Source organism: Rhincodon typus, chromosome 28 (genome assembly GCF_021869965.1).
Source record: "Rhincodon typus isolate 14 chromosome 28, sRhiTyp1.1, whole genome shotgun sequence".
NCBI classification, from domain to species: Eukaryota; Metazoa; Chordata; class Chondrichthyes; order Orectolobiformes; family Rhincodontidae; genus Rhincodon; species Rhincodon typus.
The window spans coordinates 22124215-22150406 of NC_063359.1; the positions used below are offsets into that span (position 1 = coordinate 22124215).

General features: G+C 38.7%; 1 protein-coding gene across 1 annotated transcript in view; it reads right to left on the reverse strand.

The window, feature by feature from the left end:
• Positions 1–26192, reverse strand: part of LOC109911059 (DENN domain-containing protein 1A-like) — a 209631-nt gene that overhangs the window by 59415 nt on the left and 124024 nt on the right. The window contains exon 3 of the mRNA XM_020510303.2: positions 6710–6753. Within this exon, the coding sequence (XP_020365892.2) occupies positions 6710–6753 (44 nt within the window). The remainder of the gene's footprint in view (positions 1–6709; positions 6754–26192) is intronic.

Here is a 26192-nt window from a genome sequence, read left to right on the forward strand (position 1 = left end):
TATGGTATATTTCCTTCCCTGAAGGCATTAGTGAACAAGATGGGTTCACATGACAATGAGCATTAACATGGTCACCATTAGACTAGCATTGTAAATCTAGACTTTGCTTTTACTGAATTCAAAATTCACTATCTATGTGTGATTTGAACCCATGTCACCAGGTCCTGGATAGTCTGGTCCTTTTAACTAGATACCATGGCTATTCCGGCATATGGTGCATATAACCAAACATTTGCATTCAATAATTTCACTAACTTGGCAGCAATTTTATCATAAGCATAAATGTTATTCCATTCATGCAATGTAAAATTAATTAAGGGTCTGTGGATACGCTGTCCTCCTCCACCCGCATCACTGGCCCTTATCAAACCTCAAAGCAGTTTCATTTACCAGGCTGCACTATAAAAATGCTTCACTTTACTGGTTGTTTGTCTGTTAACCGGTTTCCTAGTGCTTAGCACCTCTCAATGCAAGAGAATGACGTCACCCACCCTCATAGATTAAGCACAGTGTTCCAGAATTCAGGTGGCCACCCTAGAATCTGCTTTTTCTCCATAGCTAGCCAACTTATTTTCTCTCTATATCTTACAGTTTGCTTTCTGTTTGGAGGAAGATCCATAAGACAACAGTCACAATTCAAAAACAGTACTACAATCTATTTTCTCCAGAAGTTAGTGTTTCATTTTAATGAGTGTGGAAAGTCTTGAGATACTTCATCCAGGTGACTTTTTCCACATTTCAACTTTAACTATGAGTATCACTGTGCTATGCTATATAAAAGGCATCAGGAGCTGAGCCTAACCCTACCTTCATCCATGCATTCACACAATGGCCCTGAGTAACCATTTCTGGAATCGGTTGTAGTAAGCAGAACTTAGTTATCTTACTTTTGATAAGAAGCCTCCTTAAACCTTCTTTAAATGCAATTTCAGCTCGTTCCCTAACTCTTCTCACCTTCATGTAGGGGTTCAACTTGAACTGTGAAGCAACTGAAGATGACACTGCAGTTTTCAAAAGCACTATATAAATGTAAATTATTGTTGAACTATTGGAAAGTTGGAATAACCACCCCCAAAACCAAATGCAAATATAAAACTTCCACCTTTGCATCAGCAAAGATCAACTAACTCAACACAGATCAGGGATTAAACCTGGGATTCGTAACTTTGGCTGGATCATACACCACATGAGCTACTTACCTGCTGAAATAATTCCCTTAAGTGTTTCAATGTTTTTACTTTGCATCTTTTGGCGAGTGGCTTTGTTTAAGTAGCTTATTGGGAGCTTGGGATAAGATTTTTACTTGCTTTACAGCCCACTGAAAACAATGCTTTGTACACGTGTAATTTTTATCTTTTATGAGAAAGCACTTAATCAACTGATGAGATATGTTATACCAAATTATGACTATGATCATGGGTTTCCAATAAAAAAAACACATCTAGAAATAAGCATTATACTTTAATGATTCCTTCATAAAAGTTAAAACACCCGATTAAAGTGTCATTCCCATCAGTTCGACCTTGACAATGTTACATTTTTAAAAACAATTATTCTTGTATATATAAAAAAATCAGCCATTCAACTACTGAAAAAACTATTCACCCAAGATTTCGGAAAGGATTCATGCCATAAGGCCAATCAATTTTGCTTCCCAACTTTTTAGAATGTGATCTCATTTCAAATTAATTTTAAAGTTTTACAATTTTAAACTTATTATTGTGCTGAATGCTTATATTTTCTCAAATAAGGTAGCAGCTAAGTTATGTATTAATCTACCATACATCATAATGTCACTGCCATAAATATGTTCACACAAATGACAGAATAGATTCCACCCTGTAAATAATATTAGCAAGTCCTCTAAAATGTGGAAAATGCATTTGTTACATCATCTCTTTGTATCAAACAACTTATTTACATTTCAGATTACATTTTTCATGAAACACTGAGATCTATCAGCACTAAGAGTCTGAAATAATGAGGGAGAAAGACTTTTAACAACACATCAGGTCTGCATTACTTCCGTGTCAAAAAGAAAGGTTTCTTCTGTAGTGATGGCTCATTTATTCTGCCCATAATTGAGAAGCAAAGATGAAACTGATGAACTTTTACTGCCCATTTGTCTTTAGCAGACAATTAAGACTAAGGAGATCAAAATGGATTATCATACCACGCAGACAACCAGCCTAGCAGTCATACATCTCCGAGGCCACAGATTTGTGACTCCCTTTCATCCCTCCCCTTTATTCTTACGCTTTTTCCTCTCTAAAGGCAGCAATAGCTTTGTGGCTCAAGGGAAGCCAAAAGCCTAGCCATCATTAGTCAGTCACAGATGCTGAAGTAACATGCTTTTTCTGTTTCTAAGGGATCGAGCCACAATAATTTGTGACAGAGTCCCCTGCAGTAGTATAAAGACCTTCAGGAATAAAATTTCACTGGTAGTTGCAGCACCAAAGTCTCTGATCCTCTGCAATGACTACAGTACATTTAAAATTTATTTTACCCACAAACAAGCAGACACATCGGAATTTGGTAGTCTTCTTTACAAGTAATACTTTAAAAAAAATCATTTTTCTTTTGGCAGTTACAAGACTGAGAGTCAATGTAAAGTTTACTTCTATCAGAAAAACCAGCAAATAGGCACTTCTTGCTGACAAAAAGGTCACCATTTTCCAATTAAGAGCAAGACTAAACCAAACATTTGTACAAAAGAACAACACTTAAAGGCAATTGTGGTATAGATCTTTATTTAGATGCATGCAAATGATTTAAGCCATTAATTCAGAAATACATCAAGAATAAGCCCTTTGTGTAAGGACCAAATACACAAAGAAACCAATGTTGAGGCTTTAAAAAGGAAAATAAAACCACATCTCCCAGTTTTGCTTATTGATAAAGACTCATAATTACTCGAAATGATTTACAGGACAGTAATCATATATAGAGCTTCAGATGACATCATAAGGTCAAACAAGCTCAAGGGGTTTTAAACCACGGTTCAAACCCCCAGATGAGAAATCACTCCCATGCATTCATTATTTTGATAGTGCATACATTGTGGTACTGATGGGAAAGTTTTATTATCCATGGAAAAAAAATCTGTTTATTTTAAATCTGTCAAATTATAAAAAGGAAGATTTACTTTTGAAAGTTCACGTATTTTCTGCTTTACATTTTAAACATTCCTGTTGAGATAAGCTATCCAATTGTACTCATTTTAATTCAATTATTGATTATAGGAGACGAAATATAAAACAGTACATCTACGACTGGACAAAAACTTAGATTTCTCTCCCACTATAAGGGCTATTTACTTCTGCACACTGTCGCCTGCTAAATATACCTTTCTCTAGTCAAGAAAGCATGCAGGTAACCCACCACCTATCCACTCTTAACAAGTGCAAGAGGTGTTGAAGGTTTATACACTGTACTGTCTGTCTATGTAATGTATCTCACCACTATCACAAAGGGCAGAATTCTGATGCACTGGTGCCCTAGAAACTCCATCAAACAATACATGATTTCAAAGTCTCACTAATGTTATATATAATGGTAACAGCCAAAAGCGGAGGAACCTCATGGAAGGTCTGAGACCTGAAACTTTAACTGTGTCTGCAGAAATAATTTTAACTGACTGATTTTCTTCTAGCATTTCCTGTTTTTACTTCATAAAATAAGAGCTTTGAAGAACATAAGATATATTTAAGATCTCAAGTAACAGTAGACAATATGGCCCCTTAAGTTTGCTGCGCCATTCAAATCAATCATGGCCAATCATCCGAATAAACCACACTTTGCTATTCATTCTTCACATCCCTCAGCTTCCTGGAAAAAAAGGGTAATACCTGTCCATCTCAACTTTAAATATTTTCAATGATGAAGGATCCACAACCAACTGGGTGGAGGATTCCAAAGATTCACAACTCTTAAGAGTAAAGAAATTTCTCTTCATCCAAGTCCGAAATGATTGGTCCCTCTGCGGAGACTCTGCCCACACGTTCTAGATTCCACAGCCAAGGGAAGCAACTTCTCAAGCTCAACACTATCAAGCCCTTATAATTGTGTATGCTTCAATGAGATCACCTCTCATCCTCCTAAACTCCAGAGATCATTGGCACAATTTACTCTGCATTTCAATATTGGACAACTCTCTCATCACAGGATCCAATCTATTGAACTTTTTCTGTACCATCACCATTACAAATATATCCTTTCCTAAATATGGAGGCCAAAGCTGCACATTGTACTTGGTTTGGCTTCACCAAAATGCTGTACACCTGTAACAAAACTTCCCTATTCTGGGTGTCAATACCCTTTCAATAAAGGCAAACATCACTAATTGCTTGCTCTACCTGCATACTCTGTTTCTTGTAGTAGTCATGCAAGATGATGGAGGGGGCAGGTTAGGTAGTGTTCGGACTACCAGCCAGTCCACTCCCTTTTAGCTGACTGGCTGCTTCATTCTTTGTTACTTCTTCTTATTACTATTTCTTAATTTCACCTTTTGTATCAAATAAAGCAATCTTCTTTCTGCAGATGAGGTGTGGCAGTTTCAATTGGACAGCTCCAGGTCTTCCGCAGTTTCGACAAGGCTCCGGTCCTCAGCAGTCAGAGAAGGCCTCCCCCGGGTCCTTGACAGTTGTGGCAGCCACACCCCCACCCCCAGTCTCCTTACATTTTACTATATTTTCACAAATACAAGTAACAATAAATTTCTATCTAGTATGCCCAAGTCCTTTTGAGCAACAAGACATACGGGTCTTCTTCCTTTTCCAAAATATTCTGCTTCTCCATTCTTACTGCCAATCTCTCACTTTCCCACATTACACTCAACTTGCTGTTTTGTTCTCCATTCACTTAACGTGTCTATATATCTTTACAAGAAGGATAATAAAAAGCAAAGAAGGCGAACAAGAGTCTTGGATCTGAAACAACAAATCTGTTTCTCTCCACAGATGCTGCCTGACCTACCAATTACTTCCAGCATTTTCTGCTTTTATTTCAGATTTCCAGCAGTATTATGTTTTGGTTTATATTTCTTCAGCTTCTACGCCGTTCTTACAGCTTACTTTCACACCTAGCTTTCTATCATTAACGAACTTGGATACACTACATCACTGGTTCCCTTTAATCTACATTCAGCTACATCCTCAAAAAGCTCTGATAATTTTGCAAACATGATTTCCCATTTGTGAAACTATGCTGTATTTTCATAATTATACAATGTTTTGAGTTCATTCTTCAGACTTCCTTAATAATCGATTCCAGCATTTTCCCAATGATTATTGTCAGGCCACCTGGCCAGAAGTCCCTGGCTTTCTCTCTATTTTGAGTAACGGCATTACGTTTGCTAACTTGAAATTTGTTGGAACCCTTCAGGAATCTTGGGGATTTTGGAAAATTATAACCAGAGTGAGTAACTACCATCCCTGCTCTTGTCTCTTTCATAAGCATAGAATGTAGACCATCAGATCCTTGGTGTGTGTCAGATTGTAGTATCTTCAGTTCCTCATTCGTTTCAGCCCGATCAGCTCAAATACTGCCACATTTCCTTAAATATGCCTGTTCCCCCAAACCTTCGTTCATCTAAGCTATTTGTAATAGGAATGATATCATTCAGCTCAAAACCTTAGACCGAGGACAGACTCCCCTAGACAAGGGTATATTGGAGGGTGGCAGACTTCACTGAATGCCTCACATATTGAGAATGGCCACACTCTGTGGTGCCAAAAGACAACTGGAGTACATCGGCAATAATTCCACACCTTTACCAAAAGGATCAATATGATTATAATGATTTTTGGGATGATTTTGTGGCAGGGAGAGAAGGATCGTCGGGGAGAATTTCTAAATGTAAAGTTTTTTTATTGCTTTAAGTATGTATAATAAATTTAAACTAAGAATAAGTGTGAAAGATATAGAACAACAATACAGATCTTTCCATTGTATCAAAAGGCTGCGTGCAGTCAAATTCGGGCCATTCCCTCAAGGACAGAGGTGGGTTAAAAGAGCAACAAAACACAAGCAGCTCTCGCATGCCTCCTAGCGATCATCGCAAAAATATCTTAACGCAGAGAGATCCATAGTTCACTCTTAGTCCTGGACATCCAGAAAGGAAGAGGAAAATAAATGGAAGGATTCGTCATATTTTATGTTTCAATGATTCTTCAGCTTGGAAGCAATTAAGAATAAGCTTGTATCACTCTACATTTAATATCCTAATGGGATAATGCGAACAATAATCAGCATTTTTTTCAGAACTGCCATCAAGAGAACTGATTAGAGAAACTGTTCTAGTGCAGTCATGTATTAGGACTTCATAAATTTCACAGTGGCAATGTTTGAATCTCATGCTACCAATGCTCTTTTTCTTGAACTTCCAATTTGTCATTTAAACTGCTATTTGCCAGATATCAGCTACAAAGAAAACTCAAAGAAATCTGTTGTCCATGTACGTAAGCATGGATTTTACTTCAGAGAATTGCTTTGAAAAAGCCAAGCTGGGTTGCAAATTTTGCCTCCTACTGTATATTTTTTCAAACTGTCAATGTCATCATCATCTTCATCAGTGGCTCTTAATTATCACCCCCATCTCTTCCCCAAAAAATTCATTTGTCTCCTTCATTAAACTGAACAGCAGTGATATCTTGAGTGACTCTGAAATAAATTTTGCTATGTTAAAAAAAGTTAATTACGCATTCCAAACCTGGTCGCTGTAGTCCTCAGGGAATTGTCTCCGCACCTCAGGATCTGTAAATAATTGACAGATAATATTAATTGGCTTTGGATTAGCGAGCAAGCAGAGTATCACACATTAATATTTGATCAGAAGATGATAGGGACCTGGCAGGGGATCCAAGGGGCAGCTGAGGCTGTTATGTTGATTAGGGCCAGTGAGAACTGTTCAAGGCTTCCCCCTTTTCCCTCCTCCAGTTAGGAAAAAAGGAGAATATTTGGCACACCCTTTAGCTTCAAGACAGTTTTCTACCATAACCTCCTACAAGCTGTAAATTGTCATCTGGATGTGTTGCCAGAATATCAGAAGGTCTTTCAAATTCCAGAGAGCCTGCTTTGATTGTGATTTTATTAGCTACCTAGCTTGGCTGACTACAGAGCATAATAAGATAAATGTCCCAAATTTAGGCTACATCTCTGCCAGCTACTCATGTTCTGCTACCAGCACCCAGCAGAGCTTGCACAGTGCTATCAGAGATCAACTTATGAATAATAGGGGGACATGCAGAAGGGTCAATTTAATGCATGGAACTCTTCCAAAAAAACCCCGATTCCAAACAGTTCCTTGAGGCTAATTAGAACAGTGTTGAACCTTTGTCAGCATGCATGACAACAGTATCAAAGATTTAAGGAGGGGAAAAAAAAGGAATGCCGTACATACAGAACACTAAGTGACAGAAAATATTTCTTAAAACATAAGCTTCAACTTGTTTTGTCAGATCTCCGCTGTCATTAGATTATGAAATGCAGAATATTGGCAGGGGATTGTCATGTACTTCTATTAGCCTCAATTACATGAATGCAGTTAATTGACACAAAATTAGAATTAACTGCTGATCCAGATGAAACAGCATTACACAGTAAAAACAATGATGATCAGTAGAATACAGATTCAGTCTTGTGACAACAACAAAGAAAATTCTCCACACTGAAGACAGAAAATAAAACACATATTGGAATTAATTCATGCTTAAATAATGTTTTCAAAAATTCCAGAATAAAATTATTTCAGAACTCCCCTGTAGGATGCATAAGCAAAACACATCCTCCAGCCATAGAATATATACTTGAACGTAACAGTGTGCTAATGTTGATGCTAGCAACTTTATGTAATTTGTGCTCAATTCATGCTCTAGTATCCCTAGAACACTGTAGCTGCTAGGTAAATGGAAAAAAAAATTGTAGCAAGTCAATTCATAACAAGTTGATTCATTTAATGATTTGAGAACATTACTGATTTTGGATAAACATACATCTTTAACCCTTTAGGCTTCTTCTATCCAAACACTGAAACTTGATATGACCAAAATATCTTTGTTTAGAAAGAAGTGGAAGTACAAAAATCGTAAAAATATCAAATGTTTTGAAGGCAACTGTGGAAATGCAATAATTAGCAGAAAACTCTGAACTTACTGAAATATGTTCATTGACAATAAATTGCAACTGAATCTGACCCCACATAACTGGTGAAAGTCATGAGTGTCAGGCTTCTTGGTTACGTATGGCAACTTGTACGGTTATTAATTAGTTTGGAACTTGTTCCATAGAAGACTATTGCTACTGTATCAATGACAACACAAACACTGCAACAAAAATATCCACCGAAATATATTTTAGGTTTGAGGTTACTCGGTGGGTAATTGAAATATTGACTTGAAATTCTGTTCCACATGAAATCTAGGTTTGTTCAGCACATTACCATGGTAAAAGTGAGAAAGCCTAAATGCATATTTAAATAGGAAGTGGATCTAATTGCAAGACCGTTACAAGATATGTAATTTTAGATTCATATATCAATTTAATATCTAAGCAAAAATAATTAGTTTGCATATGGATGGCTCATAGTACTTTTCAAAACAAAAAAAAATTTTACATACTCTCACCAGAATCCAAGGTTCAGTGAATTGCACCTGCTGGTTGTATGAATTTTATGATTCTCCAATTATGTTTAAGTTACTATCCAAAATCAATCTATATCATCAAAAAATAAATGTGTTAACTGGATTTTACAATAATTATGTTAAACACACTTTTTTTACACCCACCCCAGAAAACCAATCTACTTCTAGCTACATTTTGATTTAATTTTAACGATGGACAATTTTTTTCTTAATCCACAGATCCACTGTGGATTTCAAAAGGTGGACTTCTATTGCTATGAAAAGCCAGGCCATCGAGGAGTCCATGGAAATCTCATCCCTTAAGCTTCCTTTTCTATGCCATAAAGTACCTTCTTGAAGCAAGGGTACAATCTCCTCCTCATAGTCTAAGATTGTTGTGGTGCAAGTTAAACTTATTATCATTGTCCAAAGAAGTCACCAATAAATACCACATACCTTACTATTGAAAGTATCAACTAATCTACAGTTCATATGGGAAGACTTGTTTTTCTGTAACTAAACCAATTTTCATTAGAACTCTAACAACAGTATTTAGATTAAACAATATTTTCTGCTTAGGTGATCCAGCATATAAGAGAACTGACTTATAAACACTTGTCAATTGACACTTAAAAAATGGGTGGCAAGAAGTGGCCTTGAGACAGAAAACAAATAACCACATCACCTTATCGCAGATTATTAGTTTAGGACTCTGAAAGATTTTGAAACATTTAGACACAGAGTTTAAATTTCCATATGTGGGAGTGTGCAAAGCTAGAGGCCATCTATATAAGATAGTCACCAAGAAATCAAACAGAAAATGTTTTCATCCAAAGAGTTACGGGAATTTGGAACTTGCTACTAGACAGAGTAACTGACATGAATACCATGTCAGTATTTAAAACCATATTCTTACCCCCAATTAAAATACAAACAAAAATACAAAGAATTGGAAGAACTAAACTCTATTGGAAAACTTAATAGAATAACAGATTATCTGACTACTAAACAGTAACTGTTCCAATATAGATGTTACTATAACATCTCATACTATCCATCTCAAACACCCCCTTGGCAAAGGCAAATTCAGTAAAATAGACCATCTCTCCTGCAATTCTGGCAGAGAGACAGAGACCGAACTGCACCTTTTTAGCTGTAACGCAGAAGGATGTAACAGCTTCTAAAACCAACTTCAAAGCCCCAACAACTACTGAAGCTACACTAAAACCCTATTTCTGTGGGAGCCTAACTTCAGCCATTGGTGCTGCTTCTATTGCTCCAAACTTTTTTTTAAATAAATAAAAAACTCCAAGGCCTCACAAGCTGTTTATTTTATTGGCCAGGAAGACCGCTTATTATCTCGGTCTCAACCTCTCTTCAATAAACACAACCCAGGACAAAGTACATGTCTGAAAGCAATAGAATCGTCAGACTAGCCTATCCCTAGCTCTGTGATCTGCCACTCTGTCTCTCTATGCACTTTATTCTGGTTTCCCCAACTTCCACCACTGGTTGTTCCTCAAGCCATCTTTAACAAGGAATCTACTTCTCAGCATCTCTGCCTTTCCACCTCTCATCTTATTCAAAAACTTCCATTCCCAGCTTTTGGGCAATACTTTTATTCTCTTTGAAATCACATTGTGTGGCAAAAGGGAAACCATCAGCATAAACTCACTTTCCACCACAATGCAAAATTTCCAGGGCATTTTTCAACACATTACAAACATAACAGAGACGCAAGTTGCAAATCAAGCAGAACTGCTAATGACTCACGGGGCGCAACTGGGCACGCCCTGATGTGGCAAGAATATTGGTGAGCATAGCATAAGGAGTTAATTGGGCAAGAGTCCAAAAATCAGATTCTTGCCATCGAGTTCAATATATGCAATTAACCCTCTGTGGCAAGAACTATTTCTCGCCATCAGGTGGTGAGAAGCCAACCTGCATATAATTACATCTCATTAACTACCCTACTCACTAGAACTGACCTCTCCGTCCCAAATAAAGGTCCATCCAACTAAGATGCACCACGGGAACAGTCCTGGTCTTCTCTGGCCAATTCAACAGCCCTTTTCGCAAAGTTCCAATGAGGGCCAATTTTCTCTTGCAATGACCCACAGAGAAGGGATAGAGTATGATGGGTATGGGCCCAGGAGCAGTTTGTGAGCATTCTTCTCCATGCAAAGTGGCAGGGTGAGTAGGCTGAAAGGTTTCAGAGGTTGAGACAATTGTGAGCCTTTGAGTGCCCATCATACACATAATGCTCAGTCTTGTAGACTGTGAACTTTTGTGAGATGCCTGTGTGGCGACAGAGTGAGTGAGCAGAGATGAGGTGGTGCCATTGAAGAACCTTTGTAGAACACAGGAGATCACTGACGTTTTCTTTCTCTGCTTTCCAGTCCTTTCGGGGAGGGTCAGTGGCATTCAACTCAGTCATACAGCACGGAAACAGATGCTTTGGTCCAACTTGTCCACACCAGTCTGAGCTTGTCCCATTTGCCAGCATTTGGCCCACATCCTTCCTATTCATTTACCTATCCAGATGCCTTTTAAGTGTTGTAATTGTACCCTCCTCCACCCCTTCCTATGGCAGTTTATTCCATACATGCACCACCATCTGTATGAAAACATTGTTCCTCAGGTCCTTTTTAAATCATTCCCCGCTCACTTTAAACCTATGTCCTCCAGTTTAGGACTCCCCCACCCCAAGAAAAAGACCTTATCTATTCACTCTATCCACGGGATTTACATGCATTTGGAAAGGCAAGGACTGATTAAAGATAGTCATTATTTTATAAACCTCTACAAGATCACCTCTCCGCCTCGGATGCTCCAGAGAAAATGGCCCAAGCCTATTCAGCCTTTCCCTATAACTCAAGCTCTCCAGTCCTGACAATAAACCTTTAAATCTTTTCTGCACCCTCTCAAGATTAACAACATCTTTCCTGTAGAAGGGCAACCAGAATTGAATGCAGTATTCTTAAAAAAAAAAGCCTCACCAATGTCCTGTACAGCCGCAACATGACATCCCAACTCCTATATGCAATGATCTGACAAATAAAGGCAAGCGTGCCAAACACCACCTTCACCACCCTGTCTACCTGCGACTCCAATTTCAAGGAACTATGCACCTGCACCACTAGGTCTCTTTGTTCGGCAACACCCCTCAGGGCCCTACCAATAACTGTGCAAGTCCTGCCCTGATTTGCCCTACCAAAATGTAACACCTCATATTTATCTAAATTAAACTGCATTTGCCACTCCTTGGACCATTGGCCCATTTGGCAATGGCCCATCTCTGGCATAATCTTCTTCATTGCCCAATACACAACCTAATTTGGTGTCATCTGCAAACTTACTAACCATTCCTCCTATATTCACATATAAAATCATTTATATAAATGACAAGAAGTAGTGCACCCAGCACCAATTTTGTGTCACACCACTGGTCACAGGCCTCCACGCAGAAAAGCAATCTCGTACCACCACCCTCAGTCTCCAACCTTCAAAGCAATTTTGTATCCAATTGGCTAGCTTCCCCGGGATCACATGTGATCTAATCTTACTGACCAGTCTACCATATGGAACTTTCTCAAATGCTTTGCTGAAGTCCGGTTGGACAACGTCTACCGCTCTGTCTTCATCGATCTTCTTTGTCTCCTCTTCAAAACAAACTCAATCAAGATAGTGAGACACAATTTTCCATGCACAAAGCCATGTTGACTATCTTTAATCAGTCCTTGCCTTTCCAAATGCACGTAAACCCCGTCCCTCAGAATCTCCTCCAACAACTCACCCACCAATGATGCAAGGCTCACCAGCCTAGAGTTCCCTGGCTTTTCCTTACAGCCTTTCTTTAATAAATGCACCACATTAGCAAACCTCCAGTCTTCTGGCACCTCAGCTGTGGCTGTCGATAATACAAATATCTCAGCAAGGGGCCTAGCAATCTCTACCCTACCTTCCCACAAAGTTCCAACAAACAGGTAATCATTCCTGGGGTTCATCTACCTTTACATTTTAGGACTAGCACCCCCTCTTCTATAATATGAATTCTCTTCAAGACTCACCGTAATCTCAGCCCAGGTTAGACAGGTCTGATAAGTTGTCTTCCTGCACGACTGTACCAGGAGATCAATGTCCCTTCTGTCTCTCGCCCTGTCCAGCAGCATTTGGAAGGCAGCAATGGTGAACCTAGGAGTGAGCTTAGCCTGGAAGCATTTCTGAGGTTCTAGGGGAGGCTACCATAGGCTGAGGGAAGGTCCTGACTTCTGGCGAGAGAAATGGTGTCAACTTGACTTTAAAATATGGCACAAGAACCTTGGAGACCAGAAGGCCCCTTTCCACTCGGACATGGCTCACTTGATCATGCAAAATCTTGCATCCACAGATAATGAACTGAGAAGTCTACAATCATGCACATATCCGCCAGTGTATAGACCCCTCAAATTTCAAACCTAAGGTTGATCTTGCTTTTTGGTCACCTGCTTTGCAGGCACAACTTTGTATTCCTCACTCTGTTCAATCACCCTATGATCTTTGTATGTTACAATTTAGCTATCTATACTGAACCTAGGTACATGTGACAATAATAAGTCAAATGAAAACAAATCAGTGTAGGGCAAGTTATAATGTCATCTAATACATTCAACGCCACATTTCAACTTCAAAATGGAAAATCTTGGCCACAGGGTGACATGTTTCTGTGGTTGGGATCAGCTATAAATAATACCCAATAGGTCTCAAGTGTTAGGACAACTTATTCAAAGTACATGTATACGCAGCTATTAACTGAAGTGTCCTTCAACTCCAAATGGGAATGAAACACAAGTTGTTGGGGAACTACGCATGCTGTGGTATAGACTGTATCACTTTTCAGCAAAGCCACCAGGTGGAGCTTCCAACAAAGGACAAAGCGGAGTGCTTATTTTGTTTATCAAACCATACAGGTATTGGAAGCGGAAGGAAATCATTTTGCTCACTGAGTGAATGTTCTTCCTCTCCAAAGATAATGAATGTGCTGGTGGCGGTAAATACGATATTTTTAAATAATATTCCTGTCCCCAAATTAATGACTCTGTGCTTTTAGACAATTTGGAAAGTTTGCAATGGTACTCTCGTTTTGCTCCACTAACATATCAAAAAGTATTCTCAGATTTACTAGTACTTTCTTGCTGAAGTATCTTATTTAACTTGAAAAGATTCCCTCCGAGACGGAGTCAGTTTGTCACTCATAGCTCTTCGCTCAGACATGGAGGATCAAGCTGTCCAAGTGGGATTTTTCACAAAGGAAACCAAAAGGTATATAAACAAATGAGATCTGACAATAGGTCAGGAACCTGCCACAGTATTTTTCTCTCCACGAATTCTGTCTGACTTTTGAGTATTTTCAACACTTTACCATTTTTATTACATATGAAATCTTGTGATTTTAAACATGGGGTAGCACGGTGAGCTCAGTGGTCAGCACTGCTGCCTCAAAGCACCAGGGGTTCGGGTTCAATTCCAGCCTCGGGCGACAGTCTGTGTGGAGTTTGCACATTTTCCCCGTATCTGCATGGGTTTCCTCCCACAGTCCAAAGATGTCCAGGCTAGGTGGATTGGCCATGCTAAATTGCCCATAGTGTTCAGGGATGTGTAGGTTAGCAGGATGTGTCTGGGTGGGATGCTCCGAAGGTCGGTGTGGACTTATTGGGCCGAAGGGCCTGTTTCCACACTGTAGGGATTCTAAGATTCCTTTATGACATTCAAAGACTCATTACTTCTGAAATATAGTCTTGGCCAAGTAAAGGCGATGAGGCATTCAACTACATCACTTTAGTGTGAAATCTTGTATATAGGATTCAATTGCACTCATTGGATTAGAATATACAGCGTTACTTGGAGAAATGTTTTAGACAACACTGTTTAAAGATTTGACACATTATACAGCATTTACACATAGCACAAACACCAAACTATTTGGAGTAGAGATTTGGAAACTTTAATGTCAAAGCATTGTAGATAGCCAGCTTTCTGTTCAGTGGTAAAAGTGATGGGCAGAAAATGGATATAAATGACTTCTGCCAATTGTTAGAACAGTTATAGTAGAGTGATTACCTTAAGTTAAACTTCTTCCCGATAAATGTAGTAAGATCGGGTTTGCAGCCAGATGAGTGAACGGTAACAGGCTTTATATGACATAACTATACACAAGAGATAGAAGAGTGCACATCTCTGGTACTTATATACTCAAATGCCAGTTCAGTGTGAACTGATATCACTATGATATAGCTCCTTACACACATTCAGTAGTTATTCTTACAGTAAAAAAGGTACAGTTAACCCCTTACTCCACAATAAGTAGGGTATTCCTCTAAATTCCAGATAATCATGTAATTATAAGGACCAGTGACTATAGCCATTTCAAGACAGTAAGAAACAAAAATGTTAGGATATCTACTAGATACATAGTCACTTATCCATGAGGTAAAAAAAATCCCAAAAAAAAACAAACAACTTTAGGACATGTACAAGAAATTGTGCACTGATATCTACATTAACACTGACAGATAATTTTCCTCCATTTCTTCATTCCCACAGTTTCAGAATTCTTCTGTAGAGCCCTGCACCTACCAGTAAGTTTAGCCAAAAGTTGTCAATATTATGGAGCCATGAAAGAAAAACAAAAATGATTGCACTGTAGAGACAACAGGTGATATCGTTCCACTGTCACCCAACAATCCCCTGACTCTATAAACAGAACCCCCCTGTTTAAATACTGAGCTTCACGGCAAAGTCCCATAACTTTAACACAAGAAATCAACTCAAAAACAGCCAAGAGAGAAAAAAGAAAGAAAAAAACTGCCAAATGGAAACTGAATTTGAGGAACAAATTACTTCAAACAAAAACAAAAGGGCATAGTGCAATTATCTTTTATCATGTACTGGGCACTGTCATGTTGCATTGTTCAGACCAATTAAATTGACTGAAATTAAAATAGCAACTGCTGCATATACTCAGTTGGGTAGGCAGCATCTGTGGAAGAAAGGCACTTTACAACCTTCAGGCCTCAACACTGTGTTCAATGAATTGAGATCATTATTTTCAGATAATTTTCTGTTGGTCAATCACACCAGAATCCTTGAATCTGAAGCCTCTGTTAAAATGACATTGGTGCTGTTAATATAGTTCTAGAAATTCTTGGCACTGTCCTTTCTTGTACTAGGAAGACAAGTAACGTTCCAGTTCCCAATGTAATTGGCATTCATGCCATAAGCAATAAATCTGAATGGTAAACAAAATATTTAATGTATAAAGAGGAAAACCATATCCACATTCCCCCTCCTTTGAACATGTTCAGAACTATGCTACCAAATTAAAGCCAGCAGGTCAAAATTAAAAACCACACATAAGTCAGACATCATCTTTTTACTGGTTGTCTGAATGTGGAAAAAGATGCCAACTTCAGATTTATTGACTGATAGGAGACATAAACACTACTGACTGGGCTTTAAAAGAATAAACATTTTATATGTAATTTTAACAGATTGTACAATTTAAATACCAAACGTTTGATTTTTACTTAACAACCCAAGAATCACGAAAGTTCAGAAACCTTAAAAGCATGTAGCCACAACTGACCGAAAAAGATTCTCTTTCTTGAATCAGTAGATCATCAGCTCTGTATGCAATTCTTCAGCAGCAACAGGACACTTTTCTTGCAAACAGCAGCAGCATGGAACATGTAAGAATCTGGCACCCTACAGTGAATCAAACTGTCTTAAAACTTTCTGCTTGGCAGAATTCCATTTGCGTGTCTGTGTTTTTACAAGTACTGTACTTTATTCATTAGACTATATCAGCTGTATTTCATTGTGTTTTAAATATTCTGGTAACATTCTGAAGTCTTACATATTTTAATTGACAAATGGTGATAATGGAAACAATGAATCATTCTAATGCATTTAAACCCTATTCTTTGACTTTATTCAATCTAATACAAAATACCAATGCTTTTAAATATATTACTGGAGAAATAACATGTACTCGTAAGGAACACATTGTGGATAACTGTTTCTATAGGAAAAAATTACGAAGGAAGATAAAAGAAGATTCTTGCCAAGTATCCACTGGCGATTTACCAATCAGCCCACAAATCTGAAGTTGTTTTTAAAGAGTGCAAGCTCATTTATTTACGTGCACAAGAATGAGCCAGAACAAGTAAATGAAGGCTTTCACCATTTTGAAGTTAGATTGTTCCCACATACTATCACTGCAAAGGGAGTTACATCCAAACCCTAATGATTTGTAGCCATATCAGACAACAGCAAATATACAGTAATCATCACAAACTTACAACATGGGGCTATCTTGTTGCCAAAATGCATCAGGTATGAAATTAGTCCAACTTTTAAATTGCTGTTAATTGAATTGGTCCTCAAATTTATCTGTGGCCCTACATCTGGAAATCCCTCTCTAGACCTCCCTCTCCTCCTCAACACCATTTGGGCAAACTTTTTGTCACTCCCTCTCTCAACCTTTTGTACTGTCCCATGTTTTAATTGATGCTTCTGCAAGTGCCTTGAAATGTTTTTGCTACTTTAAAAGGCACTAAATAAATGCAACTTCTGTCTTTGAAAGAAGCTCCCCAAAATTGCAAAAAGTATTCCTTTACATAAACATTGGCTTTAACAAATAAACTGTACTTTCAGAGTTGTCACTATAGTAAGAGAGCTTTTAATCAGTCAAATGATGGACTTTTAATTATATTCTAGTAATGTGGAGACAGAACGAAAAAAAAAATTCTTGAACTGGAAAGAATTCAGATAACAATTTATAAAAGTGACTTTGACAAAGGATTCTCCATTCTCCTCCCGCGCTTCTCAGTTTTAACTGATATTATGTAAACTCAGCACAAATTGAAATCAAAAACAATCCTGCTTAGGCTGAACTGGACTCAAAACAGTGCTTCATCGTTTTCAGTTCTTCAGATTGAGATTATATATAAATTATTTGGTTATACAATTAATGTTGAAAAGGAAAATAATTTACAACATAATACCCCCTCAGCTGAGGATAAAAGAAATTAAGCAGTGGTAGGAAGGGGTTCACGTAGAACCAGAAGGGGTAGAATTTATAGTCGCTTCAGAAAGTGATAATGAAGAAGGAACTCAGAGGTTTAGGGAGTACACTCCAGTACATGGGCCTAAAGCTTTGCTGCAGTCTGTAAAGCAAAAAAGGATCAGACTCACAAGAGAGTGTAGAGGGGACATAATTGCTTGGACAGCAAGAATGTTGCAAAGGTCTGGAAGGAGTCAGACCACAAAGGATGTGTACTTATTTTCTAATCAAGTTGTTCAGAGATGTCATTACAAACTTCTGGAGCAGGTGGGACTTGAACAGGGTGTCCCGGCTCAGAGATAGAGACATGACTACTTTGCCACAAGAGCCCTCTGACAGATGTGTAAGTGAGGACAGAAATTGTGAAACCAATGTACTGAGGTTTGAGAAGACAATAAACTGTGATGCAAATAGGGAGGCAGTGGCCAGGGACAACAAAAACAGGAGCTGACTTCAGGGACCACATAGCCATTCAATAAGATCATAGCTGATCTGTACACTTGACTCTCATCTACCTGTCTTTGCTCCATATCTGATGATGCCCTTGTCAAGCCAAAACCCATCTCCCTCAGATTTTCAACTCTTAAGACCAAGTTCAACACATTGACGAACTCTGTATGAAAAAGGGTTTCCTAACTTCATGATATGGCTCTAATTTTAAAATTGTAAGTAAAACAATTTCAAAAAAGACGAAGCTGGGAGAAGAGAGAGTGAGAGACATAGGGTGGAATAGAAAGAGGAAATGGTAGAGAATGGTGGGGAGCAAACAGTCAGTGGAAGGCAAAGACACATGGGGAGACAAATACAGACATATATACGAATAGTGAAACAAACCAGTGTTTTGGTTAGAGCAATAATCTGGAAAGGCATTTCGAGGCCCCTGTCCACTATATTGACCGAGATGATTGTTTCGCTTGCCAGGACTTGCATTTCTTCAATCTCCCTTCTCCAGGTTTGTTTCACTTCCTTGTACGAGGCACAGAATGACTGGTCAAATCACAAAACGCCTGACTTCTCGGTCAAAAGCAACAGCTTACAGTCAACTGATGGGAGAAGATAACTGGACTTCTTGAAGCACTTTCTACTGCACAGAAACACACTACCTTCCCTTCCAAATGTTTCTGGCCATATCATTCATGTCCACAAACTGTTCAGCTACCCAGGAAACAAGCACGTTGTTTTTGGCAAGTAGATGGCCTTTGTCATCCCCAATTGGTCACCATTCCATAAACCAAGTCAGCAACTTGTTGCCAGTCAATTTTCAGTGTTCAGAACTTAATTCTGACGAAGGGTCACTGGGCTCAAAACATTAACTGTGCTTTGTCTCTACAGATGCTGCTAGACCTGTTGAGTTTCTCTATCAATTTCTGTTTTTGTTTCAAATTTCCAGCATCCACAGTTCTTTGCCTTATTTTAAAATAATGCTGGACAGTTTGAAGATGTGTAGGGACTACAGCTGGATGTACAAATCAAAATGTTTGAATATAAACACAAGTGTGACATACGCATGAGGCTGGCAGATGAGGGCAGGTTGAAGTTGCTCACTTCTGTACCAATTCCTCTTCCTACAAACTTCCAAAATAAAAAGGACGATCATTTGGGTAACATACACAAGAAGGGATATAGTAGTCTGTAAGCAGACCTCACAGGGAGGTTATAAGCAAAAAAAACAACTCAATCAGTAAACGATTGTAACTCCATCTTCTAATGAAGTGTTTAATAACAACTCAATCCTTCTATGATCAAGTACAGCTCAATACTGTATTGTATAAAATTGAGTTGTATATCTATTAGAGGCTTCTGTGCCAAACTTGCCGCAAAACAGAATCCCGCACCAAAATAAAATTCAAGCTAAAAAACAGCTGATTGGGAATGAAAGAACATACATGTCTACCCTAGCCAAACTAGCTACTGGACCAGAGCCTCCAATTTAAGATCACACTCCTAGATCAGACTATAGTAGAATTTGCAGATCTAGACTTCTGAGCTCCACAAAACGTCACTGACTTGACATGTTAACCCTATGCCACTCTCTCCAGATGATGCCCAAGTGTTTCCAGCATTTTTGTTTCTTATATCGGATTTGCAAGTGTTATGTCTTTGCTTAGACTTGATCACTGTCCTTCATACATTTGTTTCTTGAAGTGGTGTTTTAGATCATAGATCATAGAATCCCTACAGTGTAGGCACAGGCCCTTCGGCCAAACAAGTCCACACTGACCGTCAGAGCATCCCACCCAGACCCATCCCCCTATAACCCACCTAATCTACACATCCCTGGACACTACAGGCAATTTCCCATGGCCAATCCACCCAGCCTGCACATCTTTGGACTCTGGGAGGAAACCGGAGCACCCGGAGGAAACCCACGCAGACACGGGGAGAATGTGCAAACTCCACACAGACAGACACCCAAGGGTGGAATCGAACCCGGGTCCCTGGTGCTGTGAGGCAGTGCTAACCACTGAGCCAAGTTTTCTAAATTTCAGTGTAAGAATACATTTATTAATCCATCTTTGTGTTTTGCAGTATCATTTGTGCATTCTCTTAGATCTATTTAAACACAGGTGTTGGCTGAAGATATGATACAACCTAGTTTTAGATATGTCTCCTTCCCCCTGGAATTAAAAGCACTGTCCTTATTCAGAAGTTTTGGGCACACTGTGATTATGCAAACAACTGTGAAATGCTGTGAAAACACACTGATATAGGACATTATTTATTTAATCCAAAAATATTTACATATAACAGCAATTCAATTCTTCAAATAGTTTTTGTAATGCAAAAGGACTTGAAGTTTATTTCAGTCAATATTAGACAATTCACAGCAGCAGTATTTGAAAATAGAAGACTATCTTACATTTTTTGTTACAGCCAAAGCAGATTAAGCAGTGTCATGAAAAGGCTAGCATCACAAGGTGCTGGGGACACACACTTCTGCCATTTTTTTCCCCCCCAGTGGATTATCTATTGACAAATGTTTCGAGATAAGTTATCAAGAACAAAGAATGAACAAACATATTCTCATGAAGCTCAAGATCATCCGCTACTTTTCCTTGAGTCAAGCAAGATGGAGGCTAATTACTGACAAAATTGAATACTCATGAATTCATTTATCCGATAGACTCCAGAATTCATTTTCGCAGCTGAATAACACGTCCACTGCTTAGGCAGCAGCAACATACTTTGTTAGGGTTTACGTATTTACTCCCTAATCTACACCGACACTGTAATGAAAAGTTAAAGCTGCACCCTAGAGGGGACAGATTTTGTTCTTTAACAGAGCTTCAATCAGCCAACTTCATGTGGTTTACAAGACTCCAACTTATTTTGAACATTTTTGATGCTGGAAACATAACATATCCAAGAGGTGAATGAGAGATCTATAATGCATCTTCAGAATCACGACATGCACCTCATCAATACAGCCATTCTCAGCCTTTTGTGATGTACATCAAATGTCAGTCATAACAGAGCAGGTTTTTTCGTTTCATCCCAGCTTTGAAAAAAAGATAGCACAATTTTGCATGGACTCAAGATTTATATTCCAGAACAAATGTGGTGAACAGAAAATATATTTTTCGGTGTGCAATTTTATAATTCAATGAAAGAGGAGCAATAGATTGTTCAAGTCCTTTTACTTATTCGTTCCCTCCCAACCTCAATAAAGGAGCCTATGTTATGGTAATAAAAGATGTTCCAATTTTCAGAAAAAAATACTTTAACTAAGCCTACTACAAATTCTGTTTGGAAAAGTTTAATCTTAGCTCACAATCACGCAGGTATAGGAAGGTATTTAGAATGAGCACAAGAAATACTTGACATTTGCAGATTTTATACAAAAGATCACATTTCACCTTTACTTGCAATTTGGAGTGATCTTCTACTCGTGGCTATGGGCAACATAATTTGCATTCACAGCAATTAATTTCTTTTGAATTCGAAACTTCAGAATTTATGTTTTATATTCAAATCAAAACTAGCCATATTAGATTTGATCATCTCATTAAAACATAAAACTTGATTATTGCTCCTCTTAACTATTTTCTACTACTTTTAGAAACAAAACATTTCCCTTCCCTCTGAGTGGTGAAAAGTTACAGCTTCAGTCTTCATGCAAAAAATAAATGTAGATTTGCTACTGAACAGCACACTACATGAAGGTTTAGTTCCAACAATGAAGAAACTTTCTAACTGCCATCAGAAGAACAAGAATACATAGCTTTGATACTGGTAAACCACATAATCTCATTGCTCAATTTCATGGAGTTTTAGCCAAAGGACTTTCTAAGGACTGCACTGCAGGATTGGTTAGATCCTAATCGGAGTCTCAACCTGACATGATTTTCCAGCTGACAGGATGGAAATATGCCGCAAAACAGAGCATCAGCAAGGTACTTAAGTGTTAGTCTTTTACATGTCCTTGAGCCCCATTCCATTGTGTGAACATTGTATTAGTCCATTTTGGAATGAAGGTACCCGAATTAAATTTTTCACTTAACCAGCTGTCATTTCTATAAAGTCATGCATCAGTGCATATTAGCTTTTTTTTAATAATTTAACTTTACCTAACAGCATTAATCACCTTCAAAATCAAGAGTAAATTGCTGCACTTCTTAGTTAAACAAAAATTGGTGAACCTCCAAATTTTTGATTATCTAGGGAAAACAATCCAGTTAAAAGACTTAAAATTCATCTACCACTTTTCTTGATCTCCTGAAGGCAGGATAGAAAGCTTAAACAAGTTTCTTTTGCCAATTTTTTAAAAATCTAACTTTGAAAGTTTCCAAAAACAAGACAGAAGATTTTAATGGATTTCAAAAAAGATTAAATTTAATTTTGCTATCTAGTCAACTAAACTGCTTTCTCATCTTCATCCTCTTGACAATTTTTAATTCTTAAATGAATTGAAGTACACAGTACTCTCACTATAAAACAAGGCCCTGAGAAGCATTCTGCATGCTATAATGAAACACAATGTAATGCAGCGCACAACGTAGTATAAAATTAATCAGCATCCAAAGTCTATCTTTCACAATACAGAATCATAGATACATTGCATGATATTGTAGAAGATTTATATTTGCGTTGCAGCAAATTTTCGGAATATATATAGACAATTTTTTCTTGTAATTCCAAGAGTTGTTTTCTTTTATCTAAAAAAAAAGGTCTGTGACACATAAAAAAAAACTGAGGATATAAATTCAGTGACTATCTGGCAAAGTCTTGTGTGAAGCCATAGGATATCACACTTGTAAAGACTCCAGGAAAATTTAAGCAGACAGAGACTTAACAAGGAGAGGATAAGGAAGGAGCTGACTTTCTCCTCCATACGCCACCCACAGAAGAAAGCCACCTCTTGCAAATATGTCTGTTTTACCCTCCAGGAATATGCAAAAAATGGAGTTATAAACCAAATGCAACACTAGTGTGTGTCTGTTATTGGGTAGAAATACTAATATGTAGACTACAGAACTTTGAGGGCCACAGTTTTAAGAAAAGCCATTTTCAACCCTGCACCGCAGGTAAAACAACGGGAAAAACGTCCTCCACACATAATGTTGGTCATTGTTCACAGGAATCAGAATAGCAGAATTATAACCAACCTGCAAAACCAAGAATCTTGAAATCAACTGCTCCACTGCCAACACAACCCGTGCTACCCAATAATGTCTGCAACATCTTCATATCTGCTCTTCATGAACAATCCAGAGTCTGGTCTTTTCTTTTACTTTTATCTTTTGGACTGACATCATCAGCTAATCTGAGTGCACGTGTATTGCAGTATCATGTATCTGTGCGCTTAGTACTTCATAATCTCGCTCTTTTGTTAATTCAAGATAGCTAGGCTGATCTGGCTCCATTTAAAAGACAAGTTCATCCGAGTCTGGGAGAAAGATCACCACAAGGGAAGGGATCCTTTCTAAATTTAACAAACAACCGAGGATGCAGGTAAATAGCTAAGTGGAGCCAGTTGATCCTACCTCATTGGGAGCTTAACAATTTGAGGTTTCCAGTCTAAAACTGTAAAAAAGAGGCCGAGGAATCGCTGCTGGGATCTAGTCGGAACATTTGCGACAATATTTTCATACCTTTCACAGGTTATCGGGCTACAAAGCAAAGTCAAACAGAATCGCGGGCAACAATGCACCCCTAACCGATGAGCACAATACATTCTACACTTGTTTCGCACAGGTCAGTGAAATAATGTCTTCTGTCCCATTAGCCTCGGATGTACCTGTACCCACGGTCATTGCTGCAAACGTTAAACCAGCCTTCAAGAGAGTGAACCCACAGAAAGCAACTGGCCTAGATGGAGACCCTGGCTACACACACAGGACCTGGTGCGAATATTCACTGACATCTTTAACCTCTCCTTACTAAAATCGGAAATCCTCACCTGCTTCAAGACGACCACCATCATTCCAGTGCTAAAGAAAATTAATGCGAAATGCCTCAAATGACTACCACCCAGTGGCTCTGACCTCCATTATTACGAAGTGCTTTGAGAGATTAGTCATGGCTCACATCAACTGCAGCTTACCAGATAGCCTTGATCCTTTGCAATTCACCTACCAGTGCAACAGGACCATGGCAGACACCATCTCCCTGGCCCTGCACTCATTCTTGGAACACCTGAATAACAAGAATACCTATGTCAGGCTCCTACCTATTGGCTACAGCTTTACCTTCAACACCCTAATTCCAAACAAACTCATCTTCCAACTGTGAGACCTAGGTCTCAGCATGCACCATCCCACTCCCAACCCTGTTGCTAGATCCTTGAATTCCTGTCCAATAGACTGCAATCAGTAGGAATAGGAAACAACACCTCAAAAGATAATCCTCAACACCGGTGCACTGCAAGGATGCATACTCAGCCCCATCTATATTCCTTTTACACTCAACTGCACGGCCACATTCTGCCCAACTCCATTTACAAGTTTCCTGACGACACCACCACTGTGGGTTGGTCTCAAGATTACAGAAAAGGGATTGAACGTTTAGCAGCATGGTGTAAAAACAGTCTCTATCAACATCAGCAAAACAAAGGAGCTGGTCATTGACTTCAGGGAGTGGAGGGGAGGGCATGCCCTTGTTTGCATCAACGCTGCTCAGGTGGAGATGGTCAAGACTGTTCCTGGGAGTAATTTCATCAGCAATCTGTCCTGGTCCACCCATATCAACACAAGAATCAAGAAAATACAATGCTGTCTCTACTTCCTCAGGAGGCTAAAGGAAATTTGGCATGTCCACAAAGACTCTTACCAATTTTTTTTATAGGTGCACTATAGTAAGCATCCTATCTGGATGCCGCACAGCGTGGAACGGCAAATGCTCTTCCCTCGACCGCAAGAAACTACAGAGAATCGTGAATGCAGCCCAGATCATTATGCAAAACAGCCTTCCATCCTTGGACTTGATCTGTACCTCCTGCTACCTCGGGAAAGCAACCAATATAATCGAAGACTCTCCTCCACGAGGCTGAAGGTATAAAAGTTTGAACATACGTACAAACAGATTCAAGAACCGCTTCGCCCCAGCTGTTATCAGGCTTTTGGACAGACCACCTTCTCTGCACCTTCTGTGGCTGCAACACTATGTTCTGCACTCTGTTCTGCTACCCTGATGTACTTTGTATGGTACAATCTGACTGTATAGCGTGCAACAACACTTTTTACAGTGTCACATGTACTGAGATAACAATAAATCAAACTCAAACAATGAGTCAAACTCAAATTCACGATCTTTGGATGTGCACTGAATGAGCAATGTCTTCCAATTAAATAATTGAAAAGATAAAGCCATTGTTTCAGTCTTTGCTCTGAATTCCATTTCATTACTGATGCAATCCTCTCCCTAACAACAGCTGGAGACTATTCAATCTGTTTGCATTCTATCTGTTCCAGAGATGCACGTCCGACCTCATATTTGTGCCACAACTAAGTTGGTATATTTCCACTTCTGTAAATCACTCGACTTCTCCCTTGACTCGGCTCACTTGGTATATCAAATCATTACCTCTAGAGCCAACTATTCTGATGTACTCTTGGTTGGGTGCCCACGTTCTATCCTCTGTAAGCTGGAGGTCATCAAAATCTCAGCTGCCAGTACTCGCTATTCCTGGTCAAGCAAGTCTTGATTTAACATTACCAGCTTTTAGTTGTCCAGTCCCCTTGCACTGCAATTCCCTCCTTATATCTCTGCCTCTCCATCCCACTTCCCTTCTTTAAGACACTCTTAAAACATAATGCCTTGATCAAGCTTTTGGCCATCTGACCCAAATATCCCCTCATGTCGCTCAGTATTATATTTTGCTTTAGAATGCTTGTATAATTAGCATCTTAGATGTTTAGTTACATTAAAGGCACTATAACAAATTGATATTGTTGATCCAAGCAATAAAAATACAATCACAAATACTGCAGACCTATAATATCATTTGTAGATGGCAGAATGTATGAAGCAAT